This window comes from Periplaneta americana, chromosome 15 (genome assembly GCF_040183065.1).
Source record: "Periplaneta americana isolate PAMFEO1 chromosome 15, P.americana_PAMFEO1_priV1, whole genome shotgun sequence".
Taxonomy (NCBI): Eukaryota; Metazoa; Arthropoda; class Insecta; order Blattodea; family Blattidae; genus Periplaneta; species Periplaneta americana.
In genome coordinates, this window is record NC_091131.1 from 11,892,379 (window position 1) to 11,915,366 (window position 22,988).

General features: G+C 36.5%; 1 protein-coding gene across 1 annotated transcript in view; it reads right to left on the reverse strand.

The window, feature by feature from the left end:
- Positions 1-22,988, reverse strand: part of LOC138714639 (protein takeout-like) — a 35,093-nt gene that overhangs the window by 10,451 nt on the left and 1,654 nt on the right. Inside the window, exons 2-3 of the mRNA XM_069846689.1 lie at positions 14,623-14,715; positions 1,487-1,637 (exon numbers count right to left, since the gene is read on the reverse strand). Of these exons, the coding sequence (XP_069702790.1) occupies positions 1,487-1,637; positions 14,623-14,715 (244 nt within the window). The remainder of the gene's footprint in view (positions 1-1,486; positions 1,638-14,622; positions 14,716-22,988) is intronic.

A 22,988-nucleotide genomic window follows, 5' to 3' on the forward strand; every position in this document is an offset into this window, starting at 1 on the left:
CTTATTGGATAAAGCATCAGCACGTAGAGCTGAAAACCCGGGTTCAAATCCCGGCGCCGGAGAGAATTTTTCTCCGTTCCATTACTCTTTCATCGTATGATGACGCAGAATATCTGCATGGAAATATATGTACTTCGGTACATTAATAGTACATTATGCAACGAGCCTATAATGATAGTAATTAAGAATCGAGTATGGATATTTATGAAACGAGCGCAAGCGAGTTTCATAATTTTCATATGAGTTTCTTAATTACCATTATAGGCGAGTTTCACACGACTTTTTATGCTCGACCATATTTCTAACTTGAAATTACCGGTATTCAGATGTATACATTTTATTTGTAACTGACAATATCGGAAGTGACCTTGTTCTAGGTCGTGAATTGTGAGATGTGCGCAGACGCGAAAGTATTGATTTTTACCGAGGAACAATAATGTCATTGACCTTGACGTAGTCCCGTTAAACTTGATAATATTATAATATTATAACCTTGATTATTGAATTCGGCATTGAAAAACGAGATGACGAATTGAATTAATTTGAATATTATTTACAATTAACGCTAATTATTATAGTAACAGAACATAACTTTCTGCGACAGTATTGGATTTCCAGCCTCCGTGACTTTTCGCTAATTCTCTTTCGATTGCATATCCGAGAATAATCGATACTTGCGGTTTTATAACGGTACAAAGCTGACTTGTCATTGGCTGAACAGATGTAAGCTGAGTTATCATTGGCTGAAGACCTGTACTTTAATGAGTAGGTATACTTTAATGACATGCATTAAAGGACTGCTACCAGATGTATAATTACTACATTTCGGCATGGTCGAGCATAAAATAAAATAATATAAATATATGATATGCGAAAATCACTTCGTGATTTAAGACGGCGCTTATTCCGTCGGATCCCGGACAACTAGTCACTCATAACGAGTACACCTCAGCAAATGTGTGGACTTCAGTCCTACGTTCATAGACATCTACGACGTAGTGCAGAGGGCGGCCACTAGAGGGAACCCAAGAGTTGGAACTTACACTGAGACGATTCTGTCCGACGCCGGGGTGGGTGTCCGGTGTGGCTTAGTGGATAAAGCATCAGCACGTAGAGCTGAAAACCCGGGTTCAAATCCCGGCGCCGGAGAGAATTTTTCTCCATTCCATTACTCTTTCATCAAAGTTAGGTAAGCTTGGTGAAATCGACTCTAAAACCTGTTATAGGGATCACGTTCTGTGATTACCGAAGTAAACGTTTTCAGACACTGATTCCTTTATGAAAGTTTACACAATGATCTCCTCTATCATCTGTAAAAGTTTGTAACGAAGTGACAGAATCGTTGTGTATAATAATTCCGTTTTAATCTATGCAGAGAATACTTTTTGTCATGTAGGGGTATGTAGCATGCACTTCATAATTGAAGGCTTGTTTTCCTTTCCTAAACAGCTTAACAAGGCAAATGTCAGCATCTAATCCAACTGACCTGGCAGCAGTGCTCTTCACCTTACCGAGGCCCTTCAGCTCTGAATCTGTAATGAGGAATTTATAGTTGACCGGACTGTTGCCTCCTTGTTCTATGGTGGCTTTCTCGATCTTCAAAGGATCCACTGGTAACAGTTGCAGGGATGGGATTCCTAAAACAAATGATATAAGTAGACTTCGCGGCAAAAAGAATGGGCCGCCGACAATGTTCAAGTTTCAGACACATAATAGTGCGCAGGTTCCATGACGTTCGGCATTTGACATAAGGAGCTTTTGCCTACTGTTATTTTAACCTACGTTCACTTCAGGGGCGGACGCAGGATTTTTTTTCGGGGAGGGATTTGTGGAGATAGTAAAAATGGAGTAATGAGAAATAAGTTTATATAGGTACTCACAATTTGTTTCCGAGTCAAAAAAATTTACAAGTTGCCCTGAGTAGCGTAATCGGTATAGCCTTCACACGAGACAGCCGACAGGCCTCATATCAGTCGATTTACTGGCATGTAAAAGAAGTCCTGAGGGAAAAAATTCCGGCACACCGGCGACGCTGATATAACCTCGGCAATTGCGAGCATTGTTAAATAAACCATAATTTTTTTATTTTAACATTTACAATGACTGCAATACAAAAACAATGACAGAATGACATTTACAGAAGAAGGCGACGAGGCTTCTTAGACATTTCATCCAGTACTTCATGAGCTTTTACTTCTACATTTTTAGGTATATACATCAAGGCCAGTCCATTTAATCTGTCTGCTCCCATCGTGCTCCTCAAGTAAGTCTTCAAATACCGCAAAGTTGCGAACGGCCGTTCTGGTGTTGCTGTAGTTACAGGCCACGTGCAGAAAAATTTCAGCGCCTTGCGAGTGCAGGGAAAAATAATTTCATTGCACCTGTTCAAAGATGATATAAAATCAATAGGTATTAGGTGAAGATTTTTCTGATCTAGGAAATTTCTTCTCCACATCTTCAATTCATTGAAGAAAGCGTGGTGATGCATCAACATCATTGGGCCACTGATTTACTACAGCCTGAACAGCAGTTTCTAAATCTTCATCTGATGTTCGCACTATGTTTTTAGGCAGCGAAGTTTGTATGGACTTTAGGATTCCCTTATGATTTAAAAACCTGTCCTTGAGCTGACTAATGAAATAGTCTAAGAAGAGAAGGAAAATTAAAAGCCTAAAATACTCTTCATGACTCTCTGTCTTGAAGTAAGAACTCTGTGTTTGTCTTCCTGCAGTTCTTGGAATTTAACATTTTAGCAAAGAGAATTTACGTGGAAAACTCTCTAATTCCTATGTGCATTCACGAATTAAAATTAATATTATTTTTGTTTCTTATTTCGTATTTTCCTCAAAATTTCGGGAGGGGATATATCCCCTTAATCCCCCCCCCCTTGCATCCGCCCCTGGTTCACTTCACCTACCATACAGGGTGTAAGGGTATAAGTATCGTTCTTTTCACAGTCGTCGGGGACGGTTTACATCAGGGCTGGGCACATTACGTGATTCTGAGAAATGAGCGCTGTGTGCTTTAAAGAGCGGGTCTTGCGACCGCTATGACGTATGCATAATGTACGTCATTCAGTGTCGGTGCAGTGGTGACTCTGCAGTATGATGGCGAACTTTGAAGACGGAGCTTCCACTCATACACTAAAGCGTTCCGATATTCCCAATACTTTTAATGTATCATGGGAGGTGGAGTTCTTTTTCGTAGAGAGCAGTGGATTAGCAAAGTGTTTAATTTGGCATAAAACACTCCAACTGATTAAGAAGTTCAATATCCAACGACATTATTCTTTACAACATGCTACTGAATATGACAAATATGTTGGTAATGAAAGCCATAAATTAATATAATCATATTATATATCATGAACTGTAATATACTATACTATGATATATCATAATATTTGTATAATTTAAAATTATATATTACTAAATGTACTACTGTATAATATTTTTTATTTTAGTAGGTTATTTTACGACGCTTTATCAACAGCTTAGGTTATTTAGCGTCTGAATGAGATGAAGGTGATAATGCCGGTGAAATGAGTCCAGGGTCCAGCACCGAAAGTTACCCAGCATTTGCTCATATTGGGTTGAGGGAAAACCCCGGAGAAAAACCTCAACCAGATAACTTGCCCCGACCGGGAATCGAACCCGGGCCACCTGGTTTCGTGGCCAGACGCGCTAACCGTTACTCCACAGGTGTGGGCCACTACTACTGTATAATAACTTATAAAGCAATATAAATATCGAATAGATACTTTAATATAATGTACCTGAGAAACATTTTCTTTAAGTTGTATTAATTTATGGTCATATATCATATCGTATCATATCATAGCATATCATATCATATATCATATCATATCATATCATGTCATATCTTATATTATATTATACAGGATGTCCACCATGAACCTGACATTTGAAATTGCTGTATAATTCACACTGCTTGGGGTAAAAAGAAAAGAATGCACGCAATATCAAGAGTAATTCACCAAGTTTTATTTAAAAAATCAGTACACCTCAACATGAGATCCTCTCGTTGCACGAAGAACATCTAGCCTGCATTCAATTTCCTGCCAGGTCTTCTGAAGCATCTCGGGCATAACGGAATTGACGGCATCTCTTATGCGGCAGCGTAGCTGTTGAAGATCACGAATTTTGTGGCCTGTATACACTTTGTTCTTGACATATCCCCACAAGAAAAAGTCTAGAGGAATAATATCCGGTGATCGAGGTGGCCATCTTGTCGGTCCATCACGTCCGATCCAGCGACCGGGAAATTGTGTGTCGAGAAATTCTCGAACGATCAAGCTCCAATGTGGTGGGGCGCCGTCCTGTTGAAAGATGACGTTCGGCTGCAAATGCATTAACTGAGGCACAACAAATTGATCCAACATGTCGAGGTAGGTATTGCGCGTAACTGTTTGTTCTGCAAAGAAAAAAGGGCCGATGATCAAATTGTGCATCAATCCGCACCACACATTTAATTTCGGGCTGTCACGAATGTGTTCCACAATGCAGCGTGGGTTTTCTGACCCCCAAATACGCGCATTATGTGTGTTGACTTTGCCCGATAAATGAAAAGTGGCCTCATCAGAAAAAGCAATGCGAGTTAAAAATGTTGGGTCTTCATCAATGTGCTGCAACATGTCGATAGCAAATGCCTGCCTCTTATTACCGTCATCTGGTTTCAGTTCATGAACCAACTGCAATTTGTATGCATGAAACCCAAGAGAGCGATGCAGTATCTTATGTACCGTGGACTTCGGCATCTGCAGTTCTCGTCCCGCTTGTCGAACTGACTTGCGTGGACTTCGTTCATACGCCTGTCTCACTGCTGCTACACGCTCCTCTGATACGCGCACATTACCGCCACCATGCAATTTCACCACACTTCCCGTTGCCAAAAAGTGCTGTTTCCATGTCTTAATGGTGTTCCGTAATGGTGGGTGCTTCTGGAACACGCGCCGAAAGTTACGTTGCACTTGAATCACCGAATTTGTTTCAGCATACCACCAGATCGCTTGTGCTCGCTCTTGCGCTGTCGCCATTTTGACTTAAGCTACCGCAGCGCCACGTACAACCTCTCGCGCGGGTTTTTAAAAATAGCCAACGAAATTTCCACAGTTTCTCTACATATTGCAATGCATGTTACCAACTTATTTCCATTTATTGATTTTTGGCAGCCAAATGAAATGTGTCAGGTTCATGGTGGACACACTGTATTATATTATACTATTATATTATATTAAGTACTAGTGGCTTGTGCAGCAAATACTGCTTCAAACTAAGTTCGTTAGACGTTTAAATAAAAATTTTTCAGATTTATTTTCAATGAAGAATACTTGTCTTTTTGACAGTTATTTCCTTCCATAATAATGAAACATACTCCCTCTGAATGGATTTTTTTAGGCCAAATACTTTTTCTTGAACCTATCCAACTTCAGTTTTTGAGTTTCAACGCGAAAACGCAAGTATCAATGTCAGGACGATAGCAGTAGCTATTTCAGGTCATTGTGGATTGTAGGCAAAAGTTAAAAAAAAATGTAAAGGTTTGCTAAGCTTTCGAGCAATAGCATTTTCGTATAGCTGCTGCATGTAGAACTTGAAATGTAGAGCGTAAAATCATTTTATCCTACTAAGAGATCCTGCTGAAATGATCTGGAGACTACAACATTTTCTAGGCCTCTTATTTTATCAGTAAGTAATACCTTTTGATCTTTCCTTAGGAACTGTAATTTTTGCGCTCTCTCGAGCCAATACTGAAGACAATGACACATATCAATATCTACACTACACCGCCATTAAGTATATGAAAAAGACCCAACCCCACTGGGTTAATAAGTATAAAAATATTTTATTTTTAATAACAATATTATTATCTTACTTAAGTTTGTAGTTATATATAGCAGCCACTCAGTAAGTTATAGAAATGAAGATCTAAATTAAGATATTCTCTACATTTACTTACATAACCACAAAAGTTTCACTTTCATGTCATCAATATAGCATCAATATTATGTAAAATTAATGAAAAAATAGATGCATCATGATATTAACTATAATAATATTTAATTTCTAATGGTAATAATGTCATCAAACCACCTCAACTTTCGTAGATTTGAATATCCAATACACAGCTGTACTCAGAAAATTATACACTGCAGAATCAGTTTTTAATAACAAATTGAATTGAGCTCTAAATATGTCGGCAATCCTGCATGGCCTTCGTGTAATAGCCTATTGTTTATTGTAGTGTGTGTTTTGTTCTGAAATTCAATCAAGTCGGCCGTGATTGAATACAAATAGTTCTCAAAATTTACAACAGATGGATTGTGGAAAATAGGAAAATTATGTAGGAAAATTGACATTTCACTGAAAACTACTTCTTTTCCGAACAACTTTGGATGCCAGGCATGAAAATGAGGGGTCACTCATTAAAATCCGTTCAGCCGTTTTCCCGTAATTTCCATTACCAGTTCAAATTATATATATATATATATATATATATAGATTATGTATTAACAGGATGACAATAATGCACTTAGTGAATCGTCTATGAGAATTAGCTACAAAATTTGCCACGAAATTGCAAAGGAATTGGAAACATTCAACGAAGGTGAATTCATCAAGCGATGTTTAATTATATTGGCAGATAAATGCTGTCCACAGCAAGTAGGGGAAGTGGAAGCCATACGCCTGTCTCGTAAAACCGTGGTGAGGATATTGCAGTATGTGCGTATGGGTTATGTAAATAAGCCTAATGATTTGTGTGTGTGCATAGAGCGAAGTTTATTTCACTAAATGAATAAGAGTGTTATAAAGTCTGTACTGTACAATGGATTGATGTGATATCCTTATAAACTATTATGTACTGACAGACTGAATGACTAGAACAACCGTGGCTCTTGTTATATTAATGCAGGGAAGGTAGCTGTAACGCGAGTCCGCCACTGCGTGAGCGTTCTGCTCTGGCTTGGAATTGAAGTGCCTTGCGGAGCGAGAGCAGCTCTGACCGACTACATGGAGCCGCTCTCATGCCCGGCCCTGGTCTACAGGATCCAAAAATGTCCATACAACATAGGGTCAAAACTTGATAGTTTTCCCACAAAAAATATTTCTTCTCTCATTTTATTCGCGTTTTACTACTTATATCGTTAGTAAAATTACGAAAACAATTACATCAGTAGGTATATATATATATATATATATATATACAGGAACATAACTTTGTTTTTACCAACATTTTTAACATTAACCTGGCTATACTCGGAAACGCTGTTGCCCCCTTCCATTACAAGAGTTTGGTGTTACTAGTGCAATATGTAAACAAATCATTTTACTAGTTATAGGAGGAGAGAAAAGTAGTGTATCCATTTACGTTGCAGGGAAATACGATATTATGATTTTCAGTTTGTTTATTACTTTCACGGTATTTTATCAAAATACAGTAGAGTAGATCTAGTAACTTTTTTTTTTTTCACAAACTCAACTCTTCAGGCGGTTGTATTCATTATATAATGGCTACTTTATTCAGCATATTACCGTACTTTCGGTAACGCTAATCTTCACTTCTGCTCAGTCCACACAGATAAAGTTATTCAGTCATGCTACACACCGTACCTGTGCGAAATAAGCAGGGCCAGGTGTTTATGGAGATCGCGAATATCATGATATAATAGATATACAATAGAGAGTTACTAATCTTTACGAATTAAGTGATTCTGATTAATAATATACTGATGAAACAATCGTGATAAATCGCGAAATAGAGTTCTAATAGCGAAATATAAACACGTTCGCGAATTATTTTTATTGCGTCTTTTTATAGCGAACTTCATATTTTGAGTTCTTTTTTCCGACTTTTTGTTCCTTTGAATTTGTTATACATTCAAGTAGGCTACATTACATGGTATTCCAGGTGTTCTGATTACATTAGTGAACTCAAAAGACGGAGAATTCAACATGTCACTAATAATTTAAAAGTGTTAATTTGAGGGCTGAAAGTTTTTTTTTTTTCGATTTTAATTAATGTGTGTTAAATACAGTTTCAATCCAAAAAAATATTGTCTATTGGCCATACCGCACCTTTAGCAGAATCCAACGAACCTTTAATGTTAATTATTTGGAAAGTAATATTCATACTGAGTTAATGCTCCAATTTCAAAATAATTGTATTTTCCAAGATTTCCATTAATATCCGACAAGAGTACAAATCAATCTCCAACAATCTCCGCCGACACCAATATTAAAAAACACAAATGAAAAATTAATCTCCATAAATACCTGCTCCTGGGAATAAGCTTCAACAATATAGGCTCTTGTCCACACCTGTGGAGTAACGGTCAGCGCGTCTGGCCGCGAAACCAGGTGGCCCGGGTTCGATTCTCGGTCGGGGCAAGTTACCTGGTTGAGGTTTTTTCCGGGGTTTTCCCTCAACCCAAGATGAGCAAATGCTGGGTAACTTTCGGTGCTGGATCCCGGACTCATTTCACCGGCATTATCACCTTCATCTCATTCAGACGCTAAATAACCTAAGCTGTTGATAAAGCGTCGTAAAATAACCTACTAAAAAAAATATATATAGGCTCTTTCTTCTATAGAAAACGCAACCATATTTCTGAAACACACTATACTCTGTACTGTTTACTTCACTGCTAGCAGACTTCGAATGCAACAGCGACAGTAAGTTTGTATGGCTGACGGGAGCAAGGACATTAGTTAAAGGGGTGAGAGTTAAGTACATACAGAAACGCAGGTACAATAAAAATGCAAGTAAAAATAAAGTGATGTCCCGGTATATATATATATATATATATATATATATATATATATATATATGACCCTTGAGACAATTTATTGTTGTGTGCCAATCATCCGGAAATGTATTGCGCATGCTCATCACGTCAAAGCTGTCGGTTACCAGATAACACATAATTAAACCATTTGAATATGTTGTCCTTTGTTTAAGAGTGTGAAATATGTTATGAAATGGAATGATATAAGATAGGCTAGATAAATAATAATACAATTGATAAATACAAACCAATCGAAGCGAATATAAATAATTAATTAAATAAATTAATAAATATACAAATTAAGTAAATAAGTTAATAATCTGATGAATAAGTTAGTAAATAAATAGATGAATAAAATAAGTAGATAGATACTCGTAGATAAATCTTTATCTCTGCCTATTTACAGTCATTGCGCACAAAGTGTTTTAGGCTTAGAAGCAAACATTCTGACAGGGGCAGATAAAAAAGTTAATTGTTTTCTTCTACCTTGTTAATAATGTCAAAATAAGTGCTTATACAAATTTTCGCCACTCGACCGCAATCACGTGGGCCGTAAAAAAGTGACCTCGCCAGGGGCTGTTAACTGAGAGAGAACAATTTCACTACCTGAGCTTTTATATGACATTTAGAAAAAAAAGTCGTTAATTTTGGACTTAAAAAGTTTTCGTCCTGTGGTATTCATATGTTATAATACTACCTATTAAAATATGCGAAGTTTGTTGTCTTCAAATGAATCGGTCATTGCAGGAAGGAGATAAGTCATAAAATCTTACTTTTGAGACAATCAATAAAAACCGTTTTCTTCTTCTAATACTGGAGTAATCATTATAAATATTTTTTCTTACTTTGTTTATGAATAGTGAAGTCTAATACATCATGTTAGACATCTGACATCTCAAACATATTTGTTTAAAGTTGTTTAATCGAACCATGACTTATCCCCTTTCTGCAAGGAATTGTTAAATATAAAAGAAAAAAATATATAATTTACAATTTTGGGCTAATATAATATTTGAAATCAAACTAAATGTTAATAATTACAATGATAACGATGTTTTGTGTGTAATTACTACATTACTGTCACTATTTACATAATTATTTTTGCATTTTAATCAATATTCCTAGTACAGAAATGTACCAATATGTGATTTTATATCACAGTTTTAAATCAAAACTCTACTTTTAAACTACTACATATAGGAGAGCACAATAAAAATACACTAAAGTACAACAAAAAATCATGTTTCAATTGTTATAGAGTGCATTGTTAGACGTTGGAAACCACGTCATTTGTAGATTCCTTGTCACAAGGTGGCCAGTTCAGGATCTCTTCGTAAAAGAAAGTGTGTCCCAATGGAATGTATTGCCTCACTTTCGATACGTCTCTAAGTTTTTTCGTATTAATGGGAATTTTCCCATTGTATGCTTTTGTGTAGGCATTACTATGCGTCCAGAACCTGGTTTTTTCATACAGAATCTGTGTTTCCTCATTTCACTATCGATGAACAAACTGGCAGTCACACATCCTGGATCATCTTTAGAGTAAACAAATTCACTGAATTGTGCTGAAGAAAACATATTCTTATCTTTCCCTTTCTTCCTCAGTGTGTCTAATGAGCAGGTGGTTTTCTTCTAATACTCTGGCCCCCAGTATTTAAAATTCAAAATATCATCAGTAGTAACTGATTCTACAGAAAATCTGTTGTTTGTGTTTGCCTGGTGGATCAAGGTATTTTATTGCTCTGTCACATATCCCCTGTCTGTCTTCCTTAGTTTGCTCTTCACTACACCAAAGTTGCGGTCACAGGGAAGAAATGAATGGCCTCGTTGTGGAAAATAATGAATGATTTTGTTAAATCTCCCCATTTGGGTAAGTGCAAGCAACAATCGAATTAAGGTATGATTTTTATTTTGCCCTCCACTGTTATCAGAGAATAGATACAATTCCTTGACGGAAGAAGGGACATTACTTTATTTTCAATGTAGTTCAGAAGGAACACACTTCATTTGAAGATTTGTGGCCTATACCTTCATGATAGGAATAGAAGTGCGCCGTACGGTCTTTGAAATTGTGAATGTTGAAAATTGATGACCCAAAGTTGCGTCTAAACAAACAAAGAGTAGTTTCTTACCCACATTGTTCTCCTGTCGTACGGGCTGCTACAGAGTTCCCAATGGAATTGACGTTCCAATGCCTTCAGTTTATTTTTCTTATTTACATTTCTGCGGTAGTTTACCACTAATAACAGTTTTCTTCCCCTGAGTCACTTACTACTTCTAGCTGATCTGTCATTTTCCTTATCAGCTGATGGGCGCGTAACTTATTAGATCCGCGGCACTCAGTTGCGTCACGTCGTCAGTCAGTGCAGAAAGAAGGTAAGTCGCTGACTTGTCCCCTTTCCGCAATGACTGCGCTGCTTATGGTAGTAGGATTTTTCAAAGGATCCCCAGTCGGTCTCTTTTGTTGCTAGAAGAACTTTGCCGCACGGTCCACCCCGGTCATTAAGGGACGCGTGCGGAAATTTCTAGGCGCGCAGTTGTCACATTTTACATTGACTTCGCCACGTGGCGTGGGTATGAAACAATCGTATATTTATGTCTAGCGGAATCGAATCGAACAGAATTTCTCTTCACCATGTATTTAAATGGAAGATAGCAGAAAGCGGCGCGTCGAATCGAATCGAAGCGAATCGAAGCGAATCGATCAGAATAGAATTCATGAGCTTGAATATTATTCCACTGCCGGAATAGAATTTCTTGTTTCGGGTATGATCGTATGTTCTCGTCAAGCCTTCGTGAAGAAACAAATGAACCACATCCATTATTGGCGGCTTAATTTGTTTACTATTGAAAGTTATTGTTGAAATAGTAGGCCTACGTATACAAAAATCACAATGGTAATATGAACGAAGAAAAATTGTATGTATGTATGTATTTATTCACACTGCAATGGGTATATACCCGGTGGCAGTGGTAACTTATTACACTCAATAATGACAATAATAAAATGATTAATTAAAAAAATGATTAATTAATAAATCTTGTGTAGAATTATTCTCTTGTATGACAAAACACAAAACATAAAAGTACTGTTCGGCTCGATTCCACTAGATGTGAGCGGCAGCAGACTTTTCGTTTCGATTCGGTTCGATTCCGCTAAGTGGGAGCGGGCCTTTATACAACAAATTGTACTTTCATTCATTCAATCACGAATTAATGAATGGTTAGTTTTGAGTTACTGTGTGTATAAAGATCCGTTATAGAGCCATTGTACGGTCAACTTCTTCAAACTAATATAGTTTAATACTTATATCAATAATAATAATAATAATAATAATAATAGTAATAATAATAATAATAATAATAATAATAATAATAATAATAATAATAATAAAAATTACAGAAAACTTTCAAACAGCGAACAAAAACACTTGTGCATGTTAAGAAAGAATGCAGGTAGCGTTAGCATTCAGGGGAGAATTGGCAACATTTATGTTTACATCAGAAAGCGGAAACAGAGATTACCCCATCCCCCGAGTGGACAGAAAAGGTTGGGGGGACCGTCTTACTTCAAAAGACAACCGCTCAGCGTGCGGTAGCCTCTGTCTTTAACTGGGGACGCAAAGAACGAACCTACAGTCCATGAGGATTTACTTGTCTAGTCCCTTTTAGAAAGAGAAAGAATACTCACTCTCTCTCTCTACCCTCATTTATGGTGACGGCGATATGGTCAACACTCCTTCCAACAACCACGAGTTAGCAGTGGCGGCACTCTCTTCCTCTTCAAATTCTTACTCCTCTCCGCCAGAAAGTTCCTCGTCCGTGTCTGTGTCGTCCAAATTTATTACGAACCGATCACTAATTTCATCTACTAGTCCGTCCTTTTCCCAATAAAATTGTTCAACTTTTTCTATGTGTTCACAGTTCTTTCTCCAATTATCTTCCGTCACTTTTGCAAGAGGGCTCTCAATCAACAATTTCACATCTTTACTTTTGAGCGAAATATTATACTTCGCAACGTCATTTTTAACCTGCCCCCATATTAATTCGTCCGCGTTTAAGTCACAAAGGTATGGTGGCTGTCTCACTACAGTATGGGAATGGATTGTCGCAATTTGGTCGATTTCGTATGTTTTGAAATTCTCATTTTTAGTTTTTACAAGTCCATACAACTTCGTGGATCGTAAATCAAATTCAACGTTATTGCTACGAAGCCAGGACTGCAGTTCAGATTTCGACGTTGAAGAAATCAGTGCCTTATTGAGTTCTGTTGAATGATAGGAGGCATTGTCCATAACAATGATACTATTGAGAGGAATGTTTGGTAATAATTGATTAAAGAACCAGTTCTTAAATACAGTACTGTCCATCTCCTCGTGGTTTCTCTCTCAAACTCCATATGCTTCCAGTGAATAAGTTTTCCTTAATTAACGCGTCATTTATATCCTTCAAACTAGGCAACAAATCAGTCCGATATAAAGAATAAATTACTCGTCTTATAGTGGCGGCAGAAAATGAGTCAATTGCAGTTTTCTGAGGGGTCCTGTTTGGGCGTTTCTTTCCTGGAGTTCGCAGAACGCTTCCACTTTCTAGCGCCTCTCTTTGGTTTTTTGTTTTTTTTTTATTTATTTTTTAATCCTGCTAACACTACGAGACGATATACCTGTCGCTGCAGCAGTTCTTTCGACAACACTCGACACAGCTATTGCTTGCTTTCCGCCTTTCAGTGCCTCATATTCTTCAGTAAAGAATTTGTGTATACGTATTAATAACCATGTTCATACTGTCCGACTTCAAGGCTTTCCCGCGTTTTCCCATATTTCCTACCATGATTATTAAAAACAAGAGCACAACACTCATTACAATGTTTAAGGTAACAGGTAAACCATGCAATTCCGAAAACATTTTGTTTAAATTGTGAATTATATTATATTATATTGGTACAACAAGACACACACTTACTTCACTATTCACAAAATATTACTGAATAAATAAACTCGAACAACAACAAGTCGCCACTGAGAGATCCACTAATTGGCTTTGCAAAAGTGTGTTCTAGAAGGGCTAAGGGAGAGGGAGGGAAGGGAATTCCAAGAATTCTATAAAAGAAAACCTTTTCCCCGTTACATCTGTTGACGGTCGGTAGACAAGGACCGCAGACAAGGACAGTAGAAATCACGCCAACTTAACCCTCATGCACTGTACTTATACTTTGCTTTGCGTTGAGAATGAGCAAATTTGTTTCATTTCTGTATGGAAATGTGTGTCTAGGTCTGGAGAAAGCAATGGTACTCTTAACTCATTTTCGCGTTTTTCATGACTTATCCCCTTTCTGCAATGACCGATTCAAATAATGTAAACGATAAACGAACTCCTAACAACGCAGTGTTGTAATCCCGCACAAAAGCGTTACCGGTATGAACTTTTTTTAAGTTTATTTATACACGTCTCGTGTTAGGGTCTGTGTCATACCAACAGGCCATGATTACTATAGTTGAGTTTCTGTTTCTATTGTGTGTTATAGATGGCTTGTGTTTATGTAACTGATTTCAGATTTCGATTAATATTTATGATATTGGTGACTGAGGCGGTGATGAATCATGATATGTAAATTTTCAATCCTGCATTTGTCTTTGTGACTGAGGGAAATCATGAAAAACCCATGTCACTTTGGTCGGGGTTTGAACCCGGGACCTCCCGAATACGAGTCACAAACGCTATCGTCTGCGCTAACTCGTTCGGTAACTACAAACCTATGCTTCAACCTGATAAGAATTTTAACCCATGTCATTATTACGAAATTAAGGGGTGTGACGTACCATCGCCCAAGATCTGCATTGCCTTCTCAACGGCTGTTTCCAAACATGCGTCGAAGTTTGGATCATTCTGCTTACACCGAGGAAAGTTATCAGCTGAAAGTAAAGAAATGCATAAATTAGCAACAGATTATTTTATAGGTATTTGCAGTTTGATTCGTTTATATCCACTTCAGACTTGATGTACGTTATAGTGTATATTGTTTCTTTCTTTTTTTTTTTTTTTTGGAATGTCTTCGATACTTTTAAATATTTTGAAAAATTCATTGGATAGAAAAGGAGAATATTATTTTTTAAACATTTCTATACCTGAATTAAAATAAAATTTTAAATTTTGGGGCCCCAGGGATCAAAATTGTCCCCAAAATTTGATTTGCTGTGAAGACTTGATTTGGGAATTTTGAATCCCCAGAATGATTATGTCATCAGTTTCTTTTTTCAATTTTTTTTCAAATATAAATTCGGGTCTGAAGGGGATATAACGTGACACATTCCAAAATTACAACTGAAGTGATGTCTTCTATTAAAGCAGCCTATATATATATATATATATATATATATATATATATATTGAGACAGCTTGGATTATATTTTTGGTTATTTCAAATAAAATAAAGAGTATGTTAATATTATGGAGTTTATTAATTTGTCGTACAGAATAATATCTGTAATATTGACAAATATACAGTATCTAAAAGGAAGATATCTACAGAGTGGACCACAAAGATATTACTACTTATAGATGGTATGGACACAGCCTAATATATACAGTCGCGCAACTCATACGTATAAAATATGCCAACATTTGACAGCTGGCGCGACAGTAGCCCTCTAGCGGCAGGCAAGTTAAAAGTGTGCATACGACATATGATAACACATTAGAAAACGTAATTTATTTTATATTTTTATGCTATAGTCTACAGTAAGTGTATATGGCTCTTATTAATTTTACTTTAGAATCCTAGAAGAATTTCACACGCAGTTAATCTACAAGTTTCAGAAGCTGGGAATAAACGTAATTCTTTCTGCTCCTTACAACTGAATCATGGCCCTGATCACGTATCATGGTTTGAAATAATATAATTGTTTGTACATGGACGGTTAATTCAATTCATTCCTAAATATATTTATGAATCATTGGAACTCCATATTTCCTGTGAGAAGAGTCAAAATTAGTAGCTTCAAAATTGTAGGATACATCGCGTGGTGAACTCCTCTCCCTATTTCCTGAGAAATTAACTATTTTCCATACCGCAAATTGGGGTAAACTCGGCCGCTGAAGTAAACTTGAAAATAAAAAAGGGAGGGTTTAAACCTTAATATGACAGACAATGATTTATGAAGTTCATTATTTTTCCATTTCTTAAGAACCGGTATTTCCTTTATTATTTTGAGTCACAAATAGTGCTGATATTATGGTTTAAATTTTTATGACAAGTTTACAGCATTTTACATTTCCAGTTTTCACACATAAGCTTAATTTTAACTTATCCTACCTCTATAATACGTAAATTATATGCACTTACCGTTAATATGACGTAGGTGAGAACAAATAAATGAACACACAATTTTGTTGAAAAAATTGTAACTTCAATTAACACAGAAAATGTAGGCCTAATTTTATTTTCAGAGCAGAAGTGATGTAAGTCAAAAATGGGTAATGATTCTGTAAATTACAGCGCAAAGTAGCAGTTAATATTGAATTTATTTAAACTATTAGTAGCCAGTGAATAGCACGAAGGATATATTAATTGCTACTTTGCGCTGTATTTTACAGAATTTTTACTTTAAACCTCATTACCTAATTTTGACTTACACCACTTCTGCTCTGAACGGCTCAAATAATCACTGGAAATGTAAAATAAACACCAATAAGAGTCATGCAGGTTATTACAGAAAAGATTGCTTTTTATATTAAATTAAAAAAAGGCTCTTTTATTTCTTGAGAACTTAATACGTCTGAAAGATGAATCTACACCAACACATCAGAAATTTATCGACACAGTCTGGATTTATTCAAGAAATGAATATTTTGCAAAAGGATTACAATACTCCAGGAATTCTTGAAAAATTAACACCATGATTCCTACTTGAATGCAGTATAACATTCAACTTTTGAAAAATATAAAGAAAAAACACGAATACAAAAATTATGGAATTACTTGCATTAAAAACAAAAACTGAAGAAACATTATCCAAAATTGGAATGGTTACACATTTACACATAATGATCTCTGCAAAAATATAATATACTGTAACAGGTATTTACTTTGTTTTTATTTAAACTCTCCTTCCTGACATACAGATAGGTAACTGATAACTAATAAATGTTTTATAGAGCACAATACGTAGGCTACCTACAGCGTGGATTATAGGTTATGACTGAGTTATGATTTTCTCTTGGTCTTTAGGGAATCTGAAGAACGACAAATTCGGAGATTTAAACTTGTTGTTACTGCAATTTTCGTCATTGCACACATTGTCTTTATTCCGATGCATGATTAAAACGTTATTATAACATCTCGCATACCTTTAAAGCACGTGCTGGCTATATCAACCCTATGACCAGTGCCTTGCCTGCCGCTTGGGCGCTAGTGTCGCGAATGTTGGCAAAAAAAGTGTTGAAGTTGCGCGACTGTATGTATTAGACTGTGGTATGGATTAGGGCTGGGGCGGAGCGGTTCGGTTCGGAGCAGTTACTGTGACGTCATTACTCGGTTGATCCGAGTACAATACAGAGTACAAATTTGTGGCGGCAGATTTAAAAGTTAGATAGACTGAGTCGATTTTAGAACTTACTTTGAAAGGGAAACCAAGCGTGTTTTAAAAGCGTTATAATAAATCGCTTTCGCTTTGCCATTTGACGAGAAAAAAGTGCTTCTCTTCATTGCAAAATGGCGGGTGCAAATTTTATTTGCGTGATTACAACTATTTGCGGAGTTATTTTATAAGAAAGGCCTATTTAACCTTCAGTGTTATATAATTATGACAGACAAAATAAAATTGATGAAATAATTTACAAAACAGCTAATAAATTAACATGTGAGGTAAACGTTAAACGCTGCAGCTAAGTAAAAAAGAAGATAGAAACGGCCTCCATGAAGCGCTGCTTAAAACACTTGAAAAAATAATACACAGAATTATTTACTATTACGGAAAGTGGATAAAATAATCAATAGAACGTGGAATCTTGAACTGAAGAACATAATGTTTATTTATTTTATAACATTACTAGCCTTCCTTACAACCATGTTCTCTTTGGTGAAGAGTAATATTATTGATAAATTAAAATAATTACGTAACATAATTGGTACAAATAAATTCAAATAAAATGATGACTGATGAGGTAACACAAATCCAGTAAACACAAATAGAAAAAATATAATGCACTTTTTTCTTTAACACATTTCAATATTAATCAAACACTCTAATATATTAATAATAATAATAATAATAATAATAATAATAATAATAATAATAATACTTACGGCTTTTAAGGAACCCGGAAGTACATTGCCGCCCTCACATAAACCCGCCATCGGTCCCTATTCTGAGCAAGGTTAATCCAGTCTCTACAATTATATTCCTCCGCCCTCAAATACATTTCAATATTATCCTCCCATCTACGTCTCGGCCCATCCAAAGGTCTTATTCCCTCCGGCCTCCCAACTAACATTCTATATGCATTTCTGGATTCGTCCATACGTGCTACATGCCCTGCCTATCTCAGACGTCTGTATTTAATGTTCCTAATTATGTGAGTGAAGAATAAATTGCGTGCAGTTCTGTGTTGTGTAACTTTCCTTATTCTCCTGTAACTTCATCCGTCTTAGCTCCAAATATTTTCCTAAGCATCTTATTCTCAAACACCCTTAACCTCTGTTTCTCTCTCAAAGTGAGAGTCCAAGTTTCACAACCATATAGAAGAACCGGTAATATTGTTTTCAGCTTTTTTGAGAGTAGACTGAATAATAACACGCATTTCCCATATTTATTCTGCGTTTAATTTCCTCCCGAGTGTCATTTATATTTGTTACCGTTGCTCCAAGATCCCTGACATTTTCCACCTCTTCAAAGGATAAATTTCCAACTTTTATACTTCCATTTCGTACAATATTCTCGTCACGAGACATAATCATATACTTTGTCTTTTCGGGATTTACTTTCAACCCTATCTCTTTAATTGCTTCAAGTAAAATTCCCGTGTTTTCCCTAATAGTTTGTGGATTTTCTCCTAATATAGTCATGTCATCCGCATAAACAAGGAGCTGATGTAACCCGTTCAATTCCAAATCTTCTCTGTTATCCTGGACTTTATTAATAGTAATAATAATAATAATAATAATAATAATAATAATAATAATAATAATGATTCTTCTGTATGATTGTGAAACTTGGACTCTCACTCTGAGAGAGGAACATAGGTTAAGGGTGTTAGAGAATAAGGTGCTTAGGAAAATATTTGGGGCTAAGAGGGATGAAGTTACAGGAGAATGGAGAAAGTTACACAATGCAGAACTGCATGCATTGTATTCTTCACCTGACATAATGAGGAACATTAAATCCAGACGTTTGAGATGGGCAGGGCATGTAGCACGTATGGGCGAATCCAGAAATGCATATAGAGTGTTAGTTGGGAGGCCGGAGGGAAAAAGACCTTTAGGGAGGCCGAGACGTAGGTGGGAGGATAATATTAAAGTGGATTTGAGGGAGGTGGGATATGATGGTAGAGACTGGATTAATCTTGCGCAGGATAGGGACCGATGGCGGGCTTATGTGAGGGCGGCAATGAACCTTCGGGTTCCTTAAAAGCCATTTGTAAGTAGATAATAATAATAATGATAATGATAATAATAGGCCTAATGAACTCTGAGAAAATGTACGTGATTCACCAAAAGTAAGCGTCTGGTGTGTATATCTACAGTGATATCATTTTATTTTTACTAACATTTTTAATATTAACCTGGCTATACCTTTGGTTTAACGATTGAGACCCGGAAACACGACTGGAGTTCGATCATACTGACGTAATATACAAACAAATCACTTTATTAGGTATAGGAGGGAAGAAAAGTAGTTCATCCATTTACGTAAACTAAGAAATATCACAATTTGAGTTTGATAATTTTCATTAGGTTTTTGTTTAATCAAAATGCAGTACAGTATTAACAATGACTGTTTTTACTCACGAACTGAGATGTCCATGCGGACGTATTCATTATGCAATATATATTATACTGTCTACAGCACATTAGTGTACACTATAGAGACTGAGGTTACATTGAAAAATAATCATAATATGGATATTTCAACACATTTTTGAAAATGGTGGCCGTTCATTTCGATACAGGCTTCAGTTCTAATGTGCATATTATCGCACTATAGATTACTGTACGTAATTCCAATTATCAGGTTCGTACTTCGTATCAGTAACTCATGTTGAAATAATTCTGTACCTACTCTATAAAAGAGTACCTTACGTACTGTAAATTCAATCTTCACTTCTGCCCGATCCGAAAAGATAAAATTACTCAGACATGCTATCTGCTGTCCGTCCAAGTGGTTATGTCGCAGGGTCGCATAAAGGGAGGAAATCACGTGACAGTTAATTATTTAACGAGGCCCTTTTATTTAAGTTATTTTAAACAATTGTATGTTTATAATATTACGTAGACGTCCAATTCCTAACAGAAATTAATGTTCTCAGAAAAGAGCTAAACAGCCCAGCCACTAGCCTTTACAGAGAGGCGAATAGAAGCAGGTGGGGGAAACCGGGGTGCGATGTAGGCAAATGGACGAAAATGATTCAATATTGATAGCTCTTTCGTCACTGGAAATCGCGAACATATTTTGGGAACGTACTGTTTACTATAACCGTAAGGCTACTATCACTGTATATGCGGTCTTGGATCTGTGTGGAGGACGGTTGAACTTCATTAGTAGAGGGGGTTGGAGTGAAGTACATTAAAAAAGTCAGTTACAATAAAAATTGAAGTAAAAATAAAATGATGTCCTTGTATAAACTAGACATTGTGTGACATCATTTTTTATAAAGTACCATTATCGGGCGAAAGATACCTGGCCATGCTGCGCACTTTCATGTTACTTCCAACAGGACAGTGTACCAGCTCACTAAGCTTCGGTGTTTCGCCGGTACCAGGATGACAATGGATTGGAAGAGCTGGACCCTTGCTATGGCCAGCACGATCTCCCGAAGTCACGCGTGTGGCTTTTGATTATGGGGAATGGTGAAGGACTGTGGTTATGCTGTGAAACCGAGAGACGGGCACAACCTTCGTCAAATAATAACCGACGCGATTCAGTCCATGCCTGTTTCTATAGGTCATTGAGTCATGGCGAGCACGATTCGACGAATGCATGTGTGTGCACCGAGAACGATGGCGTCCGGATTACAGGCAATCCTTCGTAATGGACACAAAAGTTTCGTTCTTTAGCGATATACATAATATTCAAGTTATCATTTATATTCTGTTACTGTTCTTTCGCGATATAAATAATCTGTATTTTATGTAAGTAATTATTATAATACAAATAACCATTTTTCTTTGTAAAATAGGTTATTTTATTTCGATAATTAAATTATATACTTACTTACTTATTTACCGGCTTTTAAGGAACCCGGAGGTTCATTGCCGCCATTGGTCCATATCCTGAGTAAGATTAATCCAGTCTGTACCATCATATCCCACCTCCCTCAAATCCATTTTAATATTATCCTCCCATCTACGTCTCGGCCTCCTCAAAGGTCTTTTCCCCTCTGGCCTCCCAACTAACACTCTATATGCATTTCTGGATTCGCCCATACGTGCTACATGCCCTGCCCATCTCAAACGTCTGGATTTAATGTTCCTAATTATGTCAGGTAATATCTTATATTAATTAAACAATCCGATAATTATCATTTATATTCTGTTATCGTTCTTTAGTGATAAGTACTGTAAAAATAATATTGAAGTTATTTATATTGTTATCGTTCTTTAGCTATATAAATAACATAAATTTATTTTAATGGTTTGGAACAATATAGTTGCATAATACTGGTGTTGGTTTTTCTTTTTATATTACATTATACTACCTTGAACCACAATAAAATGAAAAGGAGTGACGATGAATTGAACCTGAGACGTTGACATCTAAATTCCAACGTTCTTCCGCTGAGCTACGAGGGTACAAGTGTGGAAACATTTGCGGAAAAATTGGCCCAATCCCCCTCCAAGATTTTCTGATGATTTGTAGAAGCTAGTCGAAGATGTGGGGGGGGGGGGCAAAGACTAATAAATTTGGAGTTCCCGGTCTCAGATCGGGTCAAACATCCTGATAGAACTAATATTTAACCCTTGCGGTGAATTTCGGTGAAGTCCGGAGGGTCCAATTAGTCAAATCCACTCTCCTGATCTCCATGCTTTGGCCCCCTGGGATCCAATAAGATGCGAAAGAGACAGTGGTGTGCGGAAAGCAACGGGAAGTTACCGCATTTATCCTTCCCAAGAAAAACTGCAAACATGAGCATAGGAAGCTTTTAATAGAAAAAGGAGCCTCTTTTGCGGACCTCTGGAAAAATAACTAAGGAAGAGACTAGTGAAGTGCTTTGTGTGGAGTGTGGCATTGTATGGGGAAGAAACATGAACATTACGACGAAATAAAGAGAAACGAATAGAAGCATTTGAAATGTGGTTGTGGAGAAGAGCGGAGCGTGTGAAGTGTACAGACAGAATAAGAAATGAAGCTGTGTTGTAAAAAAAAAATAAAATCATGATACATCATAGCACACAAAAAAATCAGCCCCCACCCCTATAACTGACGAATGCAAATCGCAGAATTCAAGATCACCAGTAGTTCGTGGGACACTGATGAAGACGCAACACAGCGTCGAAATGGACCGTCTGTCCAAGGTATAGCCTATAACCTTTTTTAAAAATTTTAACACTTTTTAACGTGTGACTGAACAATTTTATGTTTTTAACAAAGTGTTAACGTGAACTAGAATCAATTAAATACTTAATTGGTATGGACATGGCACTATAGCTCTTACTATGAGAATTTTATTTTATTCTAGTGAAATATTTCACATGAGGGAAATAATTCTTGTGACGTTTACTACATTAGTATTGAAAGTACAGGAACATCATTTTATTTTTACCAACATTTTTAACATTAACTTGCCTATACCTCTGGATGAACGGCGTTTGCTACCCCCTTCCACGACTGGAGTTCGAAGATACTGGCGTAATAAAAAAACAAATCACTTTACTAGATATAGGAGGGAAGAAAAGTAGTTCATCCATTTACGTAAACTAGGAAATATTGCGCTTTTGAGTTTGATCATTTTCATTTGGTTTTTGTTTAAT